Source organism: Dermacentor variabilis, unplaced genomic scaffold (genome assembly GCF_050947875.1).
Source record: "Dermacentor variabilis isolate Ectoservices unplaced genomic scaffold, ASM5094787v1 scaffold_13, whole genome shotgun sequence".
Lineage (NCBI taxonomy): Eukaryota > Metazoa > Arthropoda > Arachnida > Ixodida > Ixodidae > Dermacentor > Dermacentor variabilis.
The window spans coordinates 45,290,019-45,313,298 of record NW_027460291.1 but is presented as its reverse complement, the minus strand read 5'-3'; the positions used below and the strand labels follow the sequence as shown (position 1 = coordinate 45,313,298).

The following is a 23,280-nucleotide window of genomic DNA, read 5'->3' as shown; positions in this document are numbered from 1 at the left end:
ACTGGGTACAGCCCCTTTTTCCTTCTATATGCTCTGCGGCCCCGGTATACGCTCGACACTGTTCTCCCTTTTTACCTCAACGACAATCCTACAGTCGCCGATACGCTATGCCTCGTTGAAGAGGCTCAGAGACTTGCGCGTCTGCAAAGTTTGGCATCGCAATAAAACTGGAGTTTGTGCCAAAAGCTGCTGGCAAACTACGATGGACCGTATGTTGTCATCGACAAAGTCAGCGATGTAAACTATACTCTCGCGCGCCTTACGAATACTCGTAGACGTTCTGCTAGGACACAAGTCGCACGTGTCGGAAGGTTGAAATCATGCACTCCACGACAAGCTAATTGACTCGGCCAGTGGGCTTTGTCTGCGAGGAGAGGTATGTTGCGTCCAAGCGCGTAAAAGGGACGCGGGGATCAAGAAGAGAAGGGAAGAGGAGAACGAAGACTGTGCAGCGGCTTTACTGCTGTTCGTAGCCTGCTGTTCCTGCTCTCGCACGTGTAAATAAACCCTTTTCCCCCGTGCTTGTAACAATATATTTATTTTTCGCAGATCTTAAGCACGAAATATGAGTACTAATCAAAAATATCTTATGTAAGACGACTGTTAACCGTGATTCGTGACTTTGGTTCGTCTGCGGCGCTCAACTTTAATTTTGATGTTTGGGTCATAGTATATAAGCACACCGTGTACATACTGGAGAAGCACCATGCGTATAAAAAGAGTTTGTATTGTCTGTGTATCAATAAGTTAGGGCAATATCGTTTACTGCATCGCTGCTGCTCTGGCTATGTGTGTTTTATGACAAGCATTGTTCGTTTGATGAGATTCAAGAGAGAACGACAGTGAGCCGAAGAGAGTACCTTTAGTGGTGTCGGTAAAACATTTTTATTCCTTATACACGGATGTTATCTCCTGTTTCGGTAGTTACCTTCCGGAGAGGAACGGAAAGGGGGATGAGATTCTATAGTGGGGTCTCGTTAAAAGTGCATGCGCAGCTATGCGTCTTGCAGGTCGTCCATGAGGGAGTCCATGGTGCGTCTTCTGTGCTATCGTTGCCCGCTTGGCTATACGGAATGCTGCAAATGTGCCGGCAGTGGCGATGCGGGAAACTTCTGAATGCTTTTCCATCGATGCCTCGTGAGCCCTGGGCCACGGGGAGGAAAGTATCGGCTTGTGCTCCGCTGCTGCATATTAAACAGCTATCCGTAACTCTCTGAGACGCAGCTGCACCGTGTCTTTTTCTCTTGTTGGACAGCGCTAAGCTCATCGGGGAAAGGGGTGTGCCCGTTCTCGCATTTCGCTGCAGAACTTTGTTCGCTCTTCAGTATCCTTGAGCAATGATCTTCAGTGGCTTCATTGCCAGTGATCTTCTTGCAGTTGTAACTAAGAAACATTCAACGCATCGAGTTTGCTTATTCTTCTAGCTTATCACACTAATACAAGTTGGGTGATTTAGGTATAGGCTTCCATTTCGCAAACATAGCGCGACACTAAACTATGCCTGTGAAATAAAGGAACAGATAGCGCGGTCTGTCATAGGAATTTTGTTGAGTATATATATATATATATATATATATATATGGGCTTTAGTCGGCGGCGTAGTGTGGAAACCGTAGTGGCATAAACATAGAGATAACAAAAACAAAGGTGCACCAACCCGACCACTCGACATGCAAAAAATAGCAAAACACACGCGTGAACGAGCTGACGCAGGTATGCTATAGGCGCCGTGCACGCCGACGGACGCGCCACTGGTGGCGGCCTTGCGCAGAACACGCGGGAGAGGAGCCTGGCGCGCGCCGTAGTTTGTTGTGTCGTTGATCGTGCTTCTCTGTCTTATACACGTTTTCAGAGCAAGATAGGCAACACCACTAGGACGTGTGGGGTGGCCAAAACTTCAGGGAGTGTCGAAGAAGAATTGTTGCAGGGTGTGGGGCTCAAATACCAGTGAAAACGGGCCGGGGATACGGTTCTAATCATTCCCGGCAAAGCCTCATCAGCGGGAGCAACGGTAGCAAAAATGGATCGTCGCTTCGAAGGGAAATTTCTTGTTCTCATCCTTTCCTTTGTCTCGTCGGTGTTTTTTTCCCCTCGATCATAGTTAGACGCGTGAGCAACGAAGTTCGTCTGCAGTGCAGCATGAGGTTTCAAGGCATTTCGCTAAAGTTCGGAATGCTGTTTGCCGCTTATATTGTTTTCCGTTTCTTTACCGCGTTGCGCTAGCTAGGCAGCACGACTGCACGAGCGCATTGCGTTGTATGTTAAAGCTCCTGAAGTTTGCAAGAACTGAAATGGTTGGTTTTATGTGGCGCAGTAAATCCTCGCACCAGCTGTCGCGCACTTCATGTTTTTACATCTATTTTATGCGTGGCTTTGCACATGTTTAGTTGTTGCTAGTTGCTCCATGCATAACTATTGTCGACTCTTTTTGAGCTGCGAAGTTTTCACCCTGCCTTGTTTGTAAAGGGTATAAGTCACGCTGTATCTTATCGGAATGATACCAAGGAAGTGCTTCTTTAACAGCTTTATTCTTTTCGCCCGAGGGCATCTTAGATATTGCTTGCGTTTTTGGAAATATGTTTAGAAAATAGGTAGTTCAGGGCGAGAATTGCTAATAGCTGCTGCATATGGTATTTTTGTTCCATTTCTCGCTGGAAAGTTCGCGTCCCGTTTTGGAAGTCATCCCACCTCGATGCTGCCTGAGCAAACTTAACACGCCGAGTGATTTGTTTGTTTCACAACGTAGTCCCTTCTTGCATGTGAGTTTTGTACTCAACTGAATTCTTTCTTATGCTTACGCTGCAGACGACTAAACCGGGCCTTGCCGCCAGCGCTCATCTACTTTGACTGGCGCTGCTTTTAAGTATATCATGTGGCACTTCTCTCTAGTAATATAAAAAAAGTACTGAAAAGTTAGTCAGTCTTAAGCTTTGTACGTTTCCAAGCAGCTCCATTGGGGAATTTCAAATTGCACAAATTGCAGCGGGAACGGTAGTTCATCGGCGTATGCAGCAGAATTGCATCGGCGGTACAGCACTAACACGCGCTTTTATTAACCCGTGTGTTTGGTGACTTCGTTGGCTAGTGTACGCGTGTCCATCAATAAATTGGCAATTACTCTTCTTGAGGCGACTTCTGCTGCACTTATTCGGCGATGTCACATGTATTCATCGGCAGAAAAATCACAACGGCATATGCAGAGATTGCACCGTGCGGATTTGTTTGATATAAGTCTGCACTAACGACGGGTTCTGATTATTCAGGTACAGAAACAGCATTGCGGAAAGGGTAGAATAAAAAAAAAAACATCGAGAGATCGCATCACTCAACAAAATTTATCGGCTAGTGAACATGAGCTCCACGTCATGCAAATGGGGTTCATGGCATTTGTCTGTGGGACACACCTTGCACGTATGTGGGCCATGTCGTCCCAAACACCGGTAACATCGTGTTCATACCCGCTCGCACAGAGGTCAGCATCTTCCCTACAGCTGTCACCGCAGATGCAGCAGCCTGGCACCCGAACAAAGGAGAAATCGCAGCCGCGAACTTCAGCCATCCTTGCTGCAAAGGGTGGTCGTCTGCTACTGCTCCCGCGTGTACTGTTGGAAGCGTCCGCTAGGTGGCTTTCAGTGGCGCCTCTATAGGCGGTGCACGAGGCGTATACACGTCCTATCTCAGGCGAAATCGATAAATCGGGGGCTCGCGAATATTCGAAATATTCAATACGATTCCGATGGCCCTTGCTGTTCAATTCAGGTTCGATTCTAGGATAGAATGTTTCAATTTGTCGCCTTTTTTTTCGCTTCTATTAAAGAATTGACCGCAGTAACACGGTTCAGCGTTGCGCTTGCATGAACACCTCGGAGGGTGTTCTAACTATACGCGGCTGCGACTTCTTGACATGACGTATTACGCAAGGCAAGCCCTGTGCTGAGCAGGAGGAATAGGCCAGATATCTCACAACGTACGGCCGCGGTGAGGAGCGTCGCCTGTGGCGTCGCAACGTGATGGTACACGAGATGAGACCGACGGGCAACCATTGGGCCAGTCGGGTGAAAGATTGGGCAACGTTAGCTTCACACTTACTGCCCGTTGCACTCACAAGAGCACTGCACACACGTAGTAGCTCAGCAGGAACGCATAGAGAAAGGAATACAACAAGAGCGGACACTTCCATAGAGCCCAGCGGGCCAATTGACTGCAGCGCACCAAGCTGTCGGCGTTAATACCTCAACCAGACTTCCGGTTTTATCCGCGCTTTTTGAATACTAGCTGGGACGCGTCACGCCGGCTCCGCTGGGTTTTATTTTTTTTTACTTCTACTGCTCAACCGCGCGCGCACTTCGCGCGAAATAGTTTTATTAATAAGTAAAATTGATGGCGAACGATCTTCACAAGCCTCCATTGAATATGTGCCACGTGGAAGTTCATAAAGACGCAATACTCATTGTGTAATGAGGAAATGTTTATTTTATTCTTTATAAATGATCGTTGCGGGCTTTTTGCGCATTCATCCAACGTTGTAGCACCAGGTAAGCAGTAGTAGTTTCCGTAGGAAGCTCTAGCAGACGACGTCAGCTGAAAAAATTGAATTACAAGCATTATTTTGGCATTAACATGTAATAATGCATGTAGAGGCGAAGCGTGCGACAGTGGTGAATGGGCGGCATTACAAACAAAAGCAGTTTATATTTACCCACACGGCGTAGAATGTATCCGACTCATCCCAAGCAATACCATACATACCGCGAAAACATTTCCAAGCATTCCCCTCTTCCTATTCTGCACTTTAATGGCACAAATACACGGGCTACTGCGCATTTCCATAACTTGGCTAGAAGCGACGCGATACAGTGCGCTACGAATACACAGAGGCGGCCACAACACAGGCTCTCAGCCAGACCACGCTGGACGCTCGCAGAATTCCATCTACTCGCACTCAACAGAAATGCGTGGGTGTCGTTCAGAAGACAGAACTTTCGAATTACTAGTTCCTCGCGCTTGAGCTCCTTGGCGATATCTCGCTCGTTCTGCCGGCGCAAGCAACACGCTCCCGTGTTATCACTCTTGAAAATTGCTCTTCGCGTTTTCGACACGCGTGAGTACCGAAAGAAGGCTTAAATTGTTGCGGGGACATAACAATTTACTAATTGGCCAAACTAACTGTGACGACGGCCGAGCCACTTTTCGCTGCGTCACGACAGGCGCCGCGAGCGTGCGTCATAAGAAAAAAAGTACCGAAAATCATTTTCGACATTGCTGGGCGTCAGAGCAAGCGCCATGAACTTATCAGTGCATTAAAGCGCGAAACTGCGCACCACGGCCGAGCTGCTTTTCGCTAACCGCGTCACAGCGCCAGGCGCGCCCACTGCGCTCTAAGGTACCCCAAAAAGTAATGAAATTAGTTACAGTAATGTTGGCGGTCAGAGAAAGTGCCAAAACTTACCGCAGTAAAAGTCAGTGCACGCGAAACTGCGTCACAGCACCCTGTGCGACTAGCGTGCCCAAAAACTACCGAAATGAGTTAAAATAATATTGGGGCTCATATAAAGCGTCGCAAACATGTCCCAATAGGATTCATTAATTGAAATTAACTGCGCCATGACGGCCGCACTGCTTTTTCGTTGACTGCGTCACAAGTCTAGCAGGTGCCATGCCGTAAGCCTAATTGCTTGAAATGCGTGGCAGACTGTCGAACAAGATTTCTCACCTTGCCATAGTCCAATAGTGCACCGGTGCCATGTCGAAGTTCAGAAGGAACGCAAAAATTCGCCTGGGAGCCCACCGAACCAGGCTAAATCCAAAAATAGAAAAACAGGCAGACGGGTGAACCAACAGGCCAACGCTCAAATGCGCGGCCGGTCTCTCTCGCTTCGGCGGTGCGTCTGACTAATGACGCAAGCATCTGGCTCGGCATTCGCCGATTCGCCTGTCGCTAGGCAACGGAAGTAAGCCGCAAAGTTTAATTTAATTTATACGCAGATATTTTTACTTTTCCCTTGAAAGAATAAAAAAAATAAAACAATTTCTGTTAATCTCCGTTCACATTCTTTTTTTTTTTTCGATGGCCGCGGCACCAAACAGTCGGCGTTAATACTATAGCGTGACGTATTTCCTGTTTCAAATTTTTGCGGAGTGTGCGCTCTTGTTATGTTCCTTTCTCTATGAGTGACGCTGCTCATAATCACATGCTCACCACGCTCGGGCCAGACGCGGAAGGCAGAACGAAGCTCGGCCACCGAATGTGACTGAGCATCACGGCGACGGTACAGTCCGATGTTTTTTGAGCGTGAACATGGGAGCGCGTGGCTTTCTGTACTGCTAGCGCAGTTTAGCAGGTCAAGCGGCCCCTCGCAATATCTCTGCGCATGCGCGGCGAGAGTAGCTTCCCTTCGCACGCATCATGCAGTCGGAGCGCGGGCTTGTCGGGTGCTAGCTATTTTCTTTTCCCTCCTTGGTGGTGACCACGAAATTGAAAGTGGGATGCTTCCACTTTAAACTTTGTGTTCCTCATGCTTGGCGTTACCTTAATTACCTGAAAAACGTTACCTAGTTTTTTCTTTCTTTTCTCCCGAGTTCCTTTAGCCACACAATGCAGGAAACGGGCTAAGAAAGACAAATGTGCGAACTTTTTTTTTGTACTTGTCGAAACAAAATATTGAAACACTTGGAGAAGGAACAGCTGTAAGCTGCCGTTACTTGCTGTTAAATTTCAGTTAATATTTTGTCATGTGCCCTTTTGCAGCAAGGAGTACTGCCATCCTAGACGGTAGTGAAGAGCTCACGGCAGGCACATAGTTATTATTTACTGTAAGGTGCTCGCACGCTTGGCAAACCGCTTCCCACAGCTCGTCCACAGTTGCCAAATAAATAGGCTGTCACAACATCGCTACTTTCACGCGCCCCAATAGATTTTGTCAGATGATCATGTCAGCGCCCTTGGCCGTCCAGGAGAGCAGACGGAACCTACGTTCCTATGTGCTCATTCAGAGCGTTCGCAGTGTACACTTGCGCAAGCTCCTGCTGGAACACAAAATCAGAATGTGTTAAGCACTGTGGGTGTAAGGGAGGAGCACATTCTCCAAGGCTTCGCTACAGTAGCGCTGTGGAGGAAGAGCGCCCTCGGTGAGGTGCAGAGGTCCGAGACCATGCGTTGACACCGCGCTCCACACGTTCACGCAGGAGCACCGGCTCGCGGCGACTCCTTGCACGTTGGCTGGCTCGTAACTACACGGAAATCGTATTAAATTCAGTCCTTCACCTAAAATAAAGTCCTTTCAGAAAAAAAGTTCTTACCGTGTCCCTCCTTTCGTCACAGTTGCACGCGTTGGTTTGGACGTGTTGCAGAAGTCAACTCGTCCGAGAAGGTTACTCGACCCCAGTCAACGGATCTGCACGAGGCGTGCGCATCGCCAAATTGCAGTCGTGACGGCTTGTTCGAAGCAGTGAGGACGGGCTTTTGCGCAGCCATGAAACTTCGCCGTTCAGCACTACTGAGGAGTCGACGTACGCTGACAACGGAAGCGTCTACATCCGGCAGCTCCCGCGCTTCCCTCGCGGACTGGAACGATTTCTCCACGACTGCAGCTACCACAAGCGCGTCCTCTTCATCCGTCGTTGCACTTGGTCGATGGCTATGTGTGGCGGCGAAAATTCGGCCTTCCTTGCTATTTTCAAACTTATTCATACATTATGTGGAACGTAATTGAAAGTTCGACATTGTCGCGGCTCTTGAAGTGCACGGCTCCCTTTTGCGGTATGCTTGTAGCAGACGAAACGTGCGTGCTGGCGCGACGCAATGCGCGCGAAGGTATATAGAATTCTCTCACGCCAGACGCACGGTGCACGCGCACTGCTTCACGGTGCCGCCGCTAACTGCGCTGGCAGTACGGAAAGTCACGCGCTGCCGTGTTCACACTCAAAAAGATAGCGACTGTACGTCCACGTCGTTCTCGCGGGTAAGCCCGACTCCGCGTCTCTGGAAACCCTGAAACCCTTCACAAGCGCAAGCTGCGCACGCAGCGCCGAGTAGAACAGCACGACGTCGGCGGCGGCGGCGTGTGTACGGCGTTAATGCTGGTCCAGCCTCTGTCTAATTGCTACCGAAATAATATCAGAAGCAGCAACACTTAACCGAGGGAGAGGGACCGACGCAAGGGAGGGCTTCACCGAATCATTCTGCTGCATGAGAGCATCGTGGTTGCTGAGCAGAGGCGCCCGTTTCTAAGCGCTCCCCAAGGGGCAGATGACTTCTGCTCGATAATTTCCGCTTATTCGATAATAATGCCTCGCCTCCTTTAGGCAGCCTATATTTTGAGTTCGCGTTGTTATTTCGCTTTATGAAAAAGCACCAATTTTTTAACCAGTCTCAAAATGTGCGGTGCTGCAGTACCAAACTTCTCTCCTTCAACGAAAGCAACACTTCATAGCTCTATAGCGTTAGCCAACCTGTTAAACGAATAACAAATTTTGTAAAAAGCACGCTGCATGGTATAATTATAATATATGCTGTGTTCGGTTTTCAGACTTATTCACAGGGTGTAAACGTGCATGTGGTTATGTGATGTTCCTATCTTTTATTACTGTCATTGTCATGATGTGGCAGATAACTAAAAGCGGTCGCTTCTTATTTACAAACCTCTCAGTTAACCAGTGTTCCACTTGGGAACGGTGGTATGCGCAGGTACAAAGTAACGTAAACCAATGTATTGTTTAGATAAAACGGATTGAGTGAGTGAGTGAGTGAGTGAGTGAGTGAGTGAGTGAGTGAGTGAGTGAGTGAGTGAGTGAGTGAGTGAGTGAGTGAGTGAGTGAGTGAGTGAGTGAGTGAATAGACTTTTATTTCGTCCAGCAAAACGCGATAAAACGCGCACCCGGCTAATCCCAGAATTAGACTGACAGATCTAGTCTGCCGGCCCGATCGCGGGCGCGCTGGACGACCAGGATAAAACGGACTCAACACAAATTTACATTGCAATATATGTTCACAAATGAGGAAAAACAAACTATGTTGGACTCGATATTGGAACGCCAGCATTCTCGAATATTCATATTCGATTCGTAATCATGTCACTATTGGAACCTTCGGCATGATTCACAGCAACCGAAGGCCAATATATGTACCCTCCCCCCTCATCCCTTCCTTTCTTTTTCAATATTTACACTCACCATAGCTGTGTATTTGCCCACTTGTAAAATATATTTTCCCGGATTTATGGGTTAATAACTATTTCACTGCATTCCAACGTCGTCTAGACTATTAATTATGTATGGAATGCAAATGACAGCTCGCGTTGGAAGCTCGGCTTGATTTGACAGCGATGACCGTGGGTGCAACTTTCATAAAAGCTTTCTTGCTATAAACTGGACTGCAACGAGCCCCGTTCCACAAACTTTATACTGCAGGTCCCATTGCCGGAGTCATGGCAAGGTACATATCAATATGGAAGCTGTCCGTGGTTGGATGCCTCGGTGGTTCCCTCGCCGTATGCGCCTGCTCCTTTGCGCCCTCGATGCTCTTCCTGGACGTCTTCTTAGGTATCGTGCACGGTAGGTATTCTTCTTTCCAGGTCATTGTCATGCATGTGACGCATGTTCTTAAGTCATCCGCAGGGTTTCCGAAGGATCTTAATATTATCGGAGCCTTGGTCAAGCAGCTTGCAAGGCATCAAACTTATTTTACGTAAGAGCGTTCATCGGTAAGCGCTCGGGTGCTCAACATTCAGTGGCGATATACGCGTGATAATGAGATGACAGCCGCGGTGATGGCCAATAGCAGACGTCACATACGTTACGAGAAACTTTTGTGAATGTGAGTTTAGGTTTGGAGCATGCTGCGCTAGCATATGCCACCAACACACTGATACATGTGCTGTTTTGCTGGTCGCACGCACGAACTCCGCACTGCACTGACGCATCGTATACTTTTGCCGGTCATAGCGAAAATGCGTCTTTGTAAAAATTAGGGCCCTCGCCTTGATTTCTACTTTCCTTTCTGATACAGGCACCTGTATCGGCTTTCTGAGCCTCTTCAGCGTCGTTGTACAGCAGAACTTTCTCAAGTACCGCGCAGTGGCATCCGGCATCGCCACTGCAGGCTTCACAGTTGGAGGACTTGTCTTCCCGCCGGTCATGAAGTCCCTGGAGGAGAAATACGGAATCCGTGGCACTTTCTTAATTTTAGGAGCCACTATGCTGAACTCGGTGGCCGGTGCTTTGCTGCAACGCACGCCGCCGCCAGCTTCATTGCAACGAGAAAAAAATGGGGCCTCGGCCCACGGTTCAGATAGAAGATATGTTATCCTCCGTAGTGGCGACGAATTCAAGAGACCGCTTCGGTGTTCCGATTATCCACACCCACTCGATGATGCCGGTTTTTGTGGATGCAATCGTACGCCCGATCAATATTGCCTGGAGGTCCACCGATTGGAAATTGAAGGACAGGACGTCGATTGCGATGAGCCTAAAGGGGAAAGAACTGTGCGAGATGGCGCTGTTTCAGTCGGTTTCAACCATGCGAAAAAGGACGTTCGCTTTCCGCTAGAGAAGGGCGCTGTACCACAGCTAGTCGGAGAGGACGAAGATCAAACGCAATCGAACGGAGAACATACAGGGGCCAAAAGAGAACGTTTTCTCTCTTTTCTCTTGTCACCTGAATTTTATCTCATCGCCTTTTCGTTTTCCGCGATGCACTTTAACATGTCGACGTATACTACCATCGTAGTCGACTTTGGAGTGGACCGTGGGATACCTGCGTGGAACGTAGTGTACCTAGTGTCAATCTACGCATTGACCGACTTGCTGGCTCGGCTCGGCTCTGGTTGGATTACCGACAGGAAGTATCTGCGAAAAAGCACTGTGATGGCGTCTCACCTGGCGCTCTGGGGCGCATCGCTCTGCCTCATGCCGCTTTGTAGTTCGTATCCAAGCCAAGTGGTTCTGTCAGTCTTATCTGGCTGGTGTAATGGCTCAACGATAATACTTATAGTTGTGCTCTTCATAGAGTTGGTGGACACTGAAAAGGTTGGAGTCTGCTTCGGAATAGCCAATGCAGCCGCCGGACTTGTGGGACTCTCCAGGCCGTTACTAATAGGTGAGCGAAAGCAATCGGTGTGATTACTCAGTATTACCACTGGAGCATATAGTTTAGATGATGGTCCATACGTTGGAAAGAATAGCACTAAAACGCGTACAGTATGTCGCACACGCATATGTAACAGTCAGCCTACACATTATATGCGTGTGCTCCCTTTGCGGACTTTGTTAAAATTCCTTCCGCATAAACTTTGTTGCTTTGTCGGAATACTATCTTTAGGCCGATTTGCCGTAGGAAGCGAATTTAAGTCCAAATTTTGCTCGCATGGAAGTTAACAGAAAGGAATGGGGAAGGGTAACTATGTAACTGCGGCTGGTATATCACCTAAAGCTAACGTATGTATGCGCCAAAAGGGGAGGAACTGAACCGCAGGCGTCTTGGGAACAGTTGGCCACGGGAACTCATATTGGGTAATTGGTGTGAATCTGCATCTGTATTCCTAGTCACTCGGCATTACTTTGCTTTTTGGCATCGCACAGGTCTGTTTAGCGGGCGTGAATATGGCACTCTCGTCTCTCCGACAGTAATGACCTGGTATACAAGCTCGCGCCGAAACTTACTGTCATTGTGTTCACCTGTAATGATCGTCTTTCCGCGTGACTGACGAATGCGATTTGCCGCTTTCTTTCTCTGCACGCAGGATTCTTCAGAGATACCCACGGGGACTACGCTGGTTTATTCAGCCTCACCGGGGGATCGACGATGTTTGTGTCTCTACTGTGGTTGTACTATCGAGTGAGAGAACAGTGCACATCCAGGAGAAAACACGGAAACTCGCCGGGGATTGGTCCGAAAAGAAGGGCCGCGTGTGCACATCATGAGAAAAGTACCGGTGAAAAGAAATAACTACAATTTCCCGTAGTGTGAGCCGGTGAGGAGGCTCCTATTGACAACAACATCACATGGAAAGGAAAACGAAACGTTGGTTCTGGGCTGGTCCAGCGTTTAAATTTGGAGGAGAACCAACCAACCGTAACCAAATATGCTTCGTGCTTCAATTATCTTCAGTTCCTCCTGTCCGTGCTGCCGCAGCTCAGAGTCCACCGTGGCGCGAGCCATTTAGCTTTCGGGAAATTTGGACTCAAAGCTGTGCCTGGTGTCAACCAATCAGGAGCACAACCAGGCAAGAAAACGTGCACGCACACGGCCCTCTGCGTCAAAACATCTGCAGCTTAGCCTCACCCATAGTCTCCAGCACAGCCTCAAGCTCTCGAGCATGACAGTAGCTTCCACTCCAGTTCTGAATTATTTGTAAACAGACAAATATATTAATTTGTCTGGACTTCGTGAACCTACACCACTTGTACGCTCAACGAGCATGTAGCATATTTGTACGGTCTGACACATTGATCTTTTTTTTCACGAACGTACTCTAGTGTTTATATAGCAACATATAACACACGGGCCGCCCTACAACTCTTACGAGCGTTATAAGGCCCAAGTTTTATACCATACCCAATGCACATATCTTCATGTGATCAATAAACAACTTGAACTAGAAAGAACTTGAAAAAGAACTATATAGAACAACCTGTGGACTCATTGGGACGCCATTTTGTAGCGATGCCTACCGCTAGATTTCATTTATGCGCCTCTTATCTGCCGTATCACAACAGACTGATCCCACAGATACCGCAGGAGGAGCGTCGCTTTGACCACTGAGGAACGCGAAAAGCGCAAATAGGAATAGCGTTGAAAAAAGGCATTTCTACAAAATCGAGGCTTTGATGTTCTACTTGATGGGTCTGAATTCTTCGCGAGCGGCTAGAGTGCTTATGATCTTCTGGGGCACACCGCCCAAGCGGTGCCGTTTTTTTTTGTCTCTTCTGTATTTTACAGACCTTGCCACTTTTCGCATTAAGCCTCCTGGCTAGCTTGACCAAGTCAACACATTGCTGGCGTTTTAGTAAATGTGCCCTTGGGTTAGCTGTGACTCAAGAAGAGGAAATAAAATGATAGCTAAATTGTGCAACACGGCATTCATCTTGTTTGAACTTGTAATTTCGACTTTGCACATAATTAACTATATGAGTCTGAAAATTGCTTCTGATTATAACTTGGCATAATCGATATATCTCATCTCATAGTCATGATGTATATGAGCCAAATTCTCGCTGAGCAAGAAAAGAAACAATTATTTAATTAAATTCTGGGATTTTCCGTGCCAATATCATCATATGATTATGATGCACGCCGTAATGGGGGACTCCGGAATGATTTTGACAAGTTGGGGTTCTTTGACGAGCACGCAGTGCACCGTATACGGGTGTTTTTGCATTTTGCCCTCATCGAAATGCGACCGCCGCGGCCGGGATTTGATCACGCGACCTAAAGCGCAACGCCAAAGCCACCACGGCAGGTAACACCACGGCAGGTAACAAGAAAAAGAACAACAACGGTGACTGATCTTATAGACTGCCTATAAGTGGCATTGCTGTTTTGTCTTCTACATTGTGCTTTCTTTTAAAGAGCTGATCTCCGTATGGAGCTGTCCGTATGTGTTATGAAAAGACATTTGCGCACTCATTCACTCTTGTGTGATAAGCGCCCATGCTATAGTTACTGGACCGTGCTTTCGGGGCTGGTGCTTGTTGATGAGACAATCTTGGCGTGCTTGTGTTAGCGTATATATCGTGTTCTTATGACATTTTCTTTTTTCCTTTTTTTTAAATTTTCCTTTAGTAACGAATTTGGAATATTAGAATAGCCACCTCTAACGTAACCTACCTTCATGTGCTTCTGCATCTAAATAAAAAAACAACCGCGACGACGATGACAGTTATTTTGACGACCACCGACCATGTTCTTAGCCAAGTCTTGCGTCGCCTCCAAGGTTCAACCTTTCTCTTGCGCGAACAACTTTTCCGATTAAACAGTCTGCTTTTGTACACTCTGTTCACAAATCCCGTCGTCAACTGGTGGTGGTACTCAATATTTTGAGCTTGTCTCAAATGTGACAGGAAAGACAATAGTTAGCATCTTTCCTGATGAATAGGGTCTTATAGGGAAGTTTTTTATTGCTGCACAAGTAACATAATTTTTAAATAAAAGAGGCACTTTGAAGGCAATGACAACGACAGGCTTCTACAGTGCTTGACAGCTTTATAGGACCCCTCTGAAACGGTTAGGACAAATTTTGTAGACGCGTAGGGTACAGCTAAAGTTAGTCATCCTCACCAAAATTTGTGTGAAGCGTCTCATATTAAGAGAGCTACGGACGATTACAAGTTACCCTCCTTCACAGCCATGCATTTTCTCCTCGACTCTTTTGCGAGTGATCGGGGCTAAGCTTCGCCTTCACTGGCTCTGCGTCATAATGGCACAACCTCTCCAGCAGCTGCTTGGCAGTCGACCCCAAGCGAGAGCTATGGAAGCAGCATGCGTTGCGAGCATACTGTCGCAGCATGGAAAGTGCTTGGTATTCCGGTAACCACAGGCGAGTTGGGCGTTTCGACGGATGGGTGGAGGCATAAACTCAAGCTGATGAAGCAACTTTAACGTAGACGTACGTGAGCGGCGCGATCAGTCTGCACGGTCCAGCCAAATGTTGGCGCAAAGCTTAACCAGCCAAACAAAGAGCTAATATTGCTCAGACCAACTGTAAAACACTTAAACATTTACAAAAAACAGCATGGTAACGATTGCGCTCCTGCGAAAAATATACAGCAGCAGTAAAGAAGCATACACTTAGTTACTGCTACTGTGTTTGGTTGAGCTCTGTGCCACCAGGTGGCTGCACCGTGCAGATCATTCACGTTTGCGCTTCTGCTCATCCCGTGAAACGGCACGGTCAAGCGGCCAGGCCCTGTCCCTTCGCTTGCCTTTACCGGAATACCGGACTCGCGAAACGCTATTATGGTTGTAATCCTGCGGCCTAAAGTGACGGCCGCAAACGCGCATGGGGTTATCGGATACCTATAGCCCGATGCGCTGCAGCCACTCCGTTTGTCTGCTTCCTTGCAGAGGGACACGATGTCGCAGCTTGACATATTGACATTCACTGCGTTTGCAGCCCACAATGCAACAAAGGCGATTCATGGTGCGCACGAAAAGACAGACCGACACTGACCGCGGAGCTCTCGTCAAGACGGAGCACGTTGTAACACAAGCAGACGACACTTGCTGTGTGCCGGAAGTGTACTGAGAAATTGTTCTTGTGCATTATCTTTCTGTTACTTTCTTTTTATAAAAACAAATTAACTAACATTCCAACTATTGCGAACAACATTTGTTCACCATAAAGTTGGAAAAATTATCGATGACCTGGGCAGCCAATCGGATAGCTCGCCCTATCAACGTCATTAGGACAATTTACGTCAAATGGGTGGGGGCGACAGAATATTCAGCCGAACATTGCGCTGCGATCGGCAGCGATGTACGTTTCTAAAACCTTATAATAAATTACACGCTCTACGTGGAGCGTCAATTAAAGATCAGAAGAACCTACTCTAACGATTCAGTACGTTCGTACAAAATCGTCAAAATCGTTTCAGGGTCCCTTTAAGCAGTAAGAGGCTGATGAATAATGTATGCTGAATCCATAAAACATTTATCTAAAGTGAGCGAATCGCTTTAATCCAAATAATGTGATGCCACCTATTTGATTTCTGGCAATCTGCGTAAGCGATCGACACTTCATGGCAATCAAATGGGAAATACCTGCCAACAGACACCAAAACTGACAGGTGGGCTAGTTCATGAGAAAAGTTTTCGTTGTACTACTAATAGAATTACTGAATTACTACATGGAACGAACTACTCAGTTACTAGCACATCTAGGACCTATTCGCGGTGAGATAGAAAACTTGTACGCAAAGGTCGACATTTGTAAATAGCTGCACAAAGACCATAGGAAATCTCGGTGCACAGCGCACTAAGTATAAAACATCTTACCCCTTTCCTTTTATCCGAAAATCGCTTGGTTAATTTCCATATCTCCCCCTCTGCATAAACCATATGAGACTTTCTTTTGTCATGCTAATGTGTGTCGGTATCGCTTTCTCGCAGCGAAACGCTGTATAAGCAAGCCGCGCCATAAAACATAAATAAAGCACATGGCTTCCTCTTCAACACTTGCGTTGTTTTTTTTTTTTTTCCATAATGCATGTTGTTTGCTGTCTGCGGCCACGTACTGTAGGCATCGACAGACTCGTAACGCTGCTCACGCAGCTTTTTTTCTCGGCCCTTCCCAACTGAGGATGCGAAACAAAAGTCGATTCAATTCAGTTCCTGTGAAAGAAACTCCACGCATAATTTCGTCTTCAGCCGCCTCCGTCAGAATGCGTCGCGACAAAACCGCCGGTGGAAATCGCCGTATTGTACTATGATTGTAGCACTTGAAGGTGAATTCCCCTATTCAACATATTCACCACATTTCAAGACGACGGCTACCCGACACAATACTGGCTGGTTAAAAAACGTCTAAACCACCCTATATTCCGCTTTGCCACGGAAGCACCACCGTTTGCTGGCAACCAAACATAGAGAACGACTGCTGAGTAGCGTCCTCGTTTTACGATGGTGATGTCGGCAGCATAAACATACCAGAGGACTGATATCGAGCCATGGCCTACACAGCTCCAAGGCGTGAATTGTTAAAGGCTTGTTCACTTTTTACGCTGGTTATCTAGTTTTGCGTGAGAGAATGAAGCCCCCCAAAAAAGGGTAAAAAAATCCGGCTCGATTGCAGCCTGTGAAAGGGGATGAATGGCGAAGCTGTTGTCCACGTTAGACAAGCACAACCGACGTTAGACAAGTGCCACTACCCCAACTGACTATAGACGACGTTAAACAAGCACCACCCCCACAAGCAACGTAAGTTGCTTGTGGTGGCACGCACGTGTGCGGAAGTGTTGCATACATCCTCATCCTTCTAGGCTCTCTGCCAAACGCAAGTGCGTGGACTAATTGAATTTTTAAAATTGTGTCACAAAATTCGTAAAGTAGGACTCACACACAAGCTGCAGATATGATAGCTTCAGATTGCACTTGGAAAAAGGGGGTACCAGCGAAACACAAAGGACGCGCACAGGAGGTTATGTGTGGCGATGCAAACTTCAATAAAGAACAGTTGAAAGTCCAGCGTCCGTCCGTGTCTAACGCCTTTTACTTGGGTGCGCGTCCTTTGTGTTTCGCTGGTACTCCCTTTTTTCAAGTTCATCATGCACCAACTAGCCCAAGAGCTTGCGCTAATGCACCTTTAGGTTGTAATTCAGATATAGGAGAAAAGAAAAATATACTACCGGGAAACTAAGACAAAGCCCATTTTCAGCTGTGGTTTGAGGTCCCTCTGAGTGGCCGCGGCTGCAAGGTGGCGGTGCCGTTTTTGAGTTAGCACGAGCCCAGAAAAAATTACGACCAACTAGAGACTAACACCTTCGCTGTAAAGCGCAAGGAAGTGCATATATTAGGAGCGCCAAGAAATTTTTCCAGCTGCTAGCAATGAAGAACGCCTAAGGATAATAATTTATCATTGCACTAAGCAGTAAACGCCCGCTATAATCAGTTCTGAAAGGCAAAAGTAGGATGCAGCACTCACCTAGAACAGTGAAGTGAAGAACGGCTTTGTCGAGCTCCATTATCGTACCCCCATAAGGAGCTACCAACTAATAACTTTGTTGTCGTGAAATAGGGGAATTCACCTTGAACGCATAGTCGTATTTGATTGTCCCCCGAACAAAGCTTTGTTTTTCTTCGTACTATGGCGATGGTGAAAGTGAGAATGACGAGGTGGACCTATAACGACATAATAATATCGATGACGACAACAATCGTCGTCAGCATAACGGGATTCAAGGACAGGCGCGAATACAATTGGTAGCTGGTAACTGCTCTGATATGTCCCAGTGAAAGAAAGTTCTTCCTTCATTTATTTCCTTTTCGTCATTAATATTCAGTCCTTTTCAACCAAATGACTGGAAACAGAATTTTGAAGCAATTCTTTGCAGGTCTAAAACTTAGTATTGGTCTTTAGTGATCCTTTAAGATCTCATTGTAGGAAGTCAGCGACATCGTTAGGTGTATTATGATTTCTTATCACGCGGAATGCCCTTCAGTACAGCTAAATTTGAAACCATGAGGGAACACGGCGGCGCGCCTAAATGATTCGCTATAGTCCGTCAAGTAAACCCATTTGTTAGGATGGCGTGTAAGCATGGATTTTCACATAAAAAAGACATCCTGATTCGGCTTATCTATTCACCCGTCGGCACATTGCGCCCGTGGCCAAGGCAGTCTAAAGCTTTGCATTCGCGACAAAGATATACCCGCGTAATCACAAACGCACCTACACTCGACTCTCCAGGAAAGCACGAGCGTTTTACCGGAGAACCTCAAGGTAGTCCCGCAGCTACCTTGAATCACTCCTCCAGTGAAGTTAGTGCGTAAACATGGCTGCCTTGTAATCTGTCGCTCACCTCGTCAGCTTTTTTCCGAATAACGTCAGATGCATCCGTATCTATTGTTTAGTTAACGATGCTGTGCATTTTTAAGGGCTTGGTGTTAGGGACCGGGGCAATCCTCCGGAGCGCTTCGGCAACGGCCGCTGCGGCGCCGAGACAGATCGGCCGTCCTGTCGAGAAGACTGCGAGCTAGTGCAGTGATCCGTCGTCTTGCTCCGCGCATGAACCAGCTGATAATCTGCAATCGGGTATCCTTCCTGTAAGCGATCCAAAACTGCTATCAGCGCCAGCGCATTTACGTGTCTGTCGCGGCTGATCGTACAAAGCCGCATCAGTTCAAGCACGGCGCGATACATAACTGCGGCGTGCTTCGCACATATGAAAAGAAACTACTACCAAGATTCCTGCCATTGGTGCACGTATTGCCTGTGTGTTCGACTGCTGGATGCGGATCTGGCTGCGCGAGCGCCGGCATGTCGCCCCGTTCGCGCTGTTTGTACTCGGGTACATGATTACATGGATTGTACATGGATTAGCGGGTCACTGACCACGCTAATCCATGTACGGCCAAGCACACCGCAGCAAAGCGAGCATCTGTATAAACGAACAGGTTCGTTCTGCTTCAATTTTTGCAATTTTCTTTAATTTCGTGCAGCTAGTTGCGCTAGGGAAAACAAAAAGAAAGATATTGTAATTTTGCGTGGACCTGGTGACGTTGCTTGAATTTAAAGTCATGAGCAATAATTACGTGAGCCTTCCTTCACAATATGCAGCTTAGTTAGCTTGTCATGCCTATGAACACCTGAGCCCATCGAGGAGGTGACCAACCATGAAATGGCACCCAGAATTATAATTGCATGTATACACAGGTGAATGGAATGTTTCATTTGAATACAAAACACAAAATAAGAATACAACAAAATATAGTTTTTGTACATCACATTATTTTTATTCTGATAAAAAAGCGCTATAGCAGTGCAGTGACAGCTCCTAATACAGACATTGCTAGCAAGTGATAGCAGATATATATCTCCCATATCTTTTTTGCGAACATTCCAGCTCTGTAGAGGGTTCATTAGGTAAATGTTAGATCGCTATATGTCGGTCTGGCTATGCAAGCGCCAGATGGGCTGAATAATTTTTGTTTGCAAACATAAATAAAAACAGTATGCGCTCATCATTGTAAAAAAATCGCGTTCTCGAACACAGATGTGTTAAACAAATGCAATTAGTAGAAAAAGTAACATAAAGAAAAGGAACACAGTACCTAAGCTAGTTTTCGTGAGCCTCAACATCATTGCATGTTTCTCATCAACCCCTTCTCTTATGCAGGAACCAGGCTGCCAACACAAGCTCGCAGAGCAACGGCTTTTCCAAATTTGCTGTCTGAGCTGCGCTTGCATTCTTGCATTGGTGTGCAAATGGAGAAGAGCTCCAGTTTATGCGTCCTGCTGCAATGCAACAGTTGCCGCACTATTCTGGCATAGACGTCAATGTGCTTTCTTACATCCTACCACCTCAAACATAACCACTAAAAGCAGTTTGATGCATGCGTTTGCCTTCATAGAAGTGTTGTAGCTTAAGTCATTGTATTTTTCATTCAGATTTCTTTTCTTCACTCATATATATTAAAAGATTATATGCCCCTTAGAACTTTCTGGTCAGTCCAAGTGACATTCTTTTGAACAAAAAATTAACATTATTTCTCGTCTTTTTGTACTTTGATAATATGCAAATACAGTGTGAACTCTGATCCTACAAACAGAAGCGTGCGCTGCTGTGCGTTGACCGGCGTGGGTAGTTTCGTCAGTTTCGTGGTCCACGATAGCTGCACGTGTGCTTGCGCTCCGCGAAGTTCCACCCGTTTCACGACTCGTACCACTCGTGCGTCGTGCACTGGTGCACGAATACCTCAAAACCAAGCCCTGCAAGGTTGTTCCGGGTGCTTAACGACAACAGGTGAGCGCGCAGACCCAAGGACATCAGAAGGCGCATGCACACGAACACAGCCCTGACAATGTGTGTGTTCCATGAGCCTCCAGACGTCGTTGCGCCTTGATTGTGCTACACTTCCCTCTTACCGGCAGAAAAAGCTGACAAATACATGTTCCCCCTCGTTGTCAACTGTCTATGACTGTTTTTCTGTGCCAAGTCTCATTCTTCAACTTCAGTAACTTGCTTAGCTCTCCATTCCGCCCTCAGTGCTTTTTCTGTGTGTCACGTTCTACAAACGTACTAACAACTGAAAAATTACTGTTCGTGTTTGTGTATGATCTCAGTAATCGCCAATGGGAAAACCGCGCGAACAACCTTCATGTGTACGCATGATACGCTTTTTTTTTTCTTATGGAAAGCATGACCATTGCAAGCATCCTAAATGCAGATTTTTGCAGTTCGTGTTTGTAATTCAAAGGAGTGCCCAGTAGGTACGACTTAGTGCCTTAAGTGACGTAATTTTACTGCTAAGCATTGCACTCGGGGTGACAGAAAAGTCGTGTTCTTGGCTTATTTTACCTGGTCTTTGATTGAGGAATAGGCCTTTCTGCGAATGTTGTCTATATGCTGCTGCAAAAGCCGACTACCTTCTGTTTCCCCTTGCCACCGTTACTCAAGTTGTGGCCAAGTGCAAAATAATGTCGTGTATTTCAGATTTCGTACAATGTTACTCATGTTCTGCCATGTCTTTCTCATTTTGTTCAATAGTAATGAACATCTCACGCATTTGATATATCTTCCTGCAGGTTTATAAGTAAGCTCTTGTTTTCTTTTTTGGTATGGCTGTCAATCAAATAATCTTAGCATTTTATTCAATTTTTTAGGTATCTTGCGTGCCATTGTTTTTGCCATTGCCAGTGAATTTTCGCTTTCTTTACTTGTCATGACTATGTCATGCATGTCATCTAGGTTTGTGTAATATCTTAATGCATATATCAGAAGCTCGTCTACATTTCGGTCTTGAGGGCGTTATATAAAAATGTTTTTTTATATGTACATGAAACGGCCTTCGCGTTTTCTAGCACTTTTTTTTGTTATTTCACCGTCTGTGAACTTTTGTGTTTAGTACTCTCGTACATCTCATGCAGCTTTCACTTTTGTTCATTTTTTGGGCGTGTATCACACCACGTTATAAGAAAAATTTTTGTTTTAGGAAACGAGGTCAATAAAGCGAGACCAAAGATCTGCTGTGTTGGAAGTGGAATTTTTTTATGTCCCGGCACATGCTGATATAAGTATGAGCGAGACTGCGTGCGTGTCATCGCATAGCTCACGGCGCACCACGTGCCAGTTCGCAAGCAATGCCAATGCGCGGGGTAGCGCACGCATTGCTTGCGAGCTAGCGTGTGGTGCGCTGTTGCGCGCGCGGTAAGACAAAAAAAAAAAACGCGCCGTGTACAGGTAAAAAAAAATTAAGCGGGAAAGAGAGCGGGTCGGCATAATAAAAACAAAAAGAAAAGAAAAACGCTAGCGAGAGGAGGCGGCGCGGCTGCTGTTCCTGTTACCATGACAACGTATACAATCTTCTGCGCCGCCATTTTGCTAGTGCATCGCCCTCCTGTTAGGGCCGTAACTAAAGGAGACCTTGCCGCTAGCGTCGAAAGAGCGTCTGCTCGAAAACAGCGAATGGCAGCCATGCGGAGATTCACCCCTGTGATAGTGATTCAATCCGATTGGGGAAAGTACTGCCGCAATATGTTGCAATGACCAGTGATGTGAAGGCAGTAAGTACTAGGGGATATTTGCGCGGAGTGGGTGATTCACTTCGTATGTTGCGTGCTCGGTTTTCCATGGAATATCTGTGGTCCGTGAGAAGAAAAACACTGTATAAAGATTTAGTTGACACAATGCTGCCAATACCATTGCAAATGTCTGTAAACTGGGGAGGGCAAGGAGATGACGTGTAGCAACGAGTAAAAAAAAATTCCAATTAGACCCGCTCTAAAAGCGTTTTTCTTTACGCTACACACAAACACGCTACCCGTAAAAACATGGTTAGACGAAACAGGAATTTATCTGCCATGGACAGTAAACTTCTTACCTTGCAAAAAAAAAAAAAACAGACGATCAAACACGTTTTCATCGATTGCTGGGATACACTACTTCATTGGGATGTCTTACAATGTACACTTAAAAATTAACTATCGATTACCCCTCTTAGTATTAGGTATTTACCTACAGAAAACGAAGGAGGAGTTCCGTACGATATGTTTGGGGCATGAACATATCGGCGGAACTATGAACCTTGGGCGGGGTGGGGGGGGGGGGGCGGGGGCTTTGGCAGTGCTCCCAGACGTTGAAGCGTTAGGGGCATACCAAATGAACCACGTGTGGGCGGTGACGCTGAAGACTACGGAGGCTAAGAATAGGTTGCTTTCTGCAACTAAAGTATCCGGGAAGGAGCCCCGTTTGGGGGGGGGGGGTCTCGTCGTAGATCCAAACAACCAAAATGTTCGACTAAAGCGGCATTGGGTCCTCCATTATGTGGACGAGGAAGACATACGGACCACATTTGCACCCTACGGAAAAGTCACAGAAGTCGCAAGAGAGCGATGGCGAACGGAAGGGTTATCGGACAAAGGCTCTACTACGCGTATTATCAGTATTCAGCTCAAGGCAGGCTACACGAAGGAAGACATCCCACATACACTACGAGTAGCCGGCGACCTGACGTTAGTCGTAGTGACTGGCTACAGTGTAACAGGCTACAGTCGACAGGCTACAGTGACTGCCTACAGTGTAAAGGGACTGGCCACATACGACGCGAATGTCGTGTTCCTCGGTGCG

General features: G+C 46.7%; 1 protein-coding gene across 4 annotated transcripts in view; it reads left to right on the top strand.

Moving 5' to 3' along the window:
* LOC142566757 (monocarboxylate transporter 12-like) overlaps positions 1-20,242 on the top strand; it is a 31,310-nt gene extending 11,068 nt beyond the window's left edge. The window contains exons 2-5 of one of the 4 annotated variants that reach the window (XM_075677644.1): positions 9,409-9,552; positions 10,007-11,095; positions 11,739-11,969; positions 19,831-19,918. In XM_075677644.1, the coding sequence (XP_075533759.1) occupies positions 9,409-9,552; positions 10,007-11,095; positions 11,739-11,944 (1,439 nt within the window). In that variant the 3' untranslated portion in view covers positions 11,945-11,969; positions 19,831-19,918. Of the gene's footprint in view, positions 1-9,408; positions 9,553-10,006; positions 11,096-11,738; positions 13,451-19,830 lie in introns of those variants that run through there. The other 3 variants (XM_075677643.1, XM_075677645.1, XM_075677647.1) reach the window with 3 other exon arrangements.
* The last annotated feature ends 3,038 nt before the right edge of the window (positions 20,243-23,280 follow it).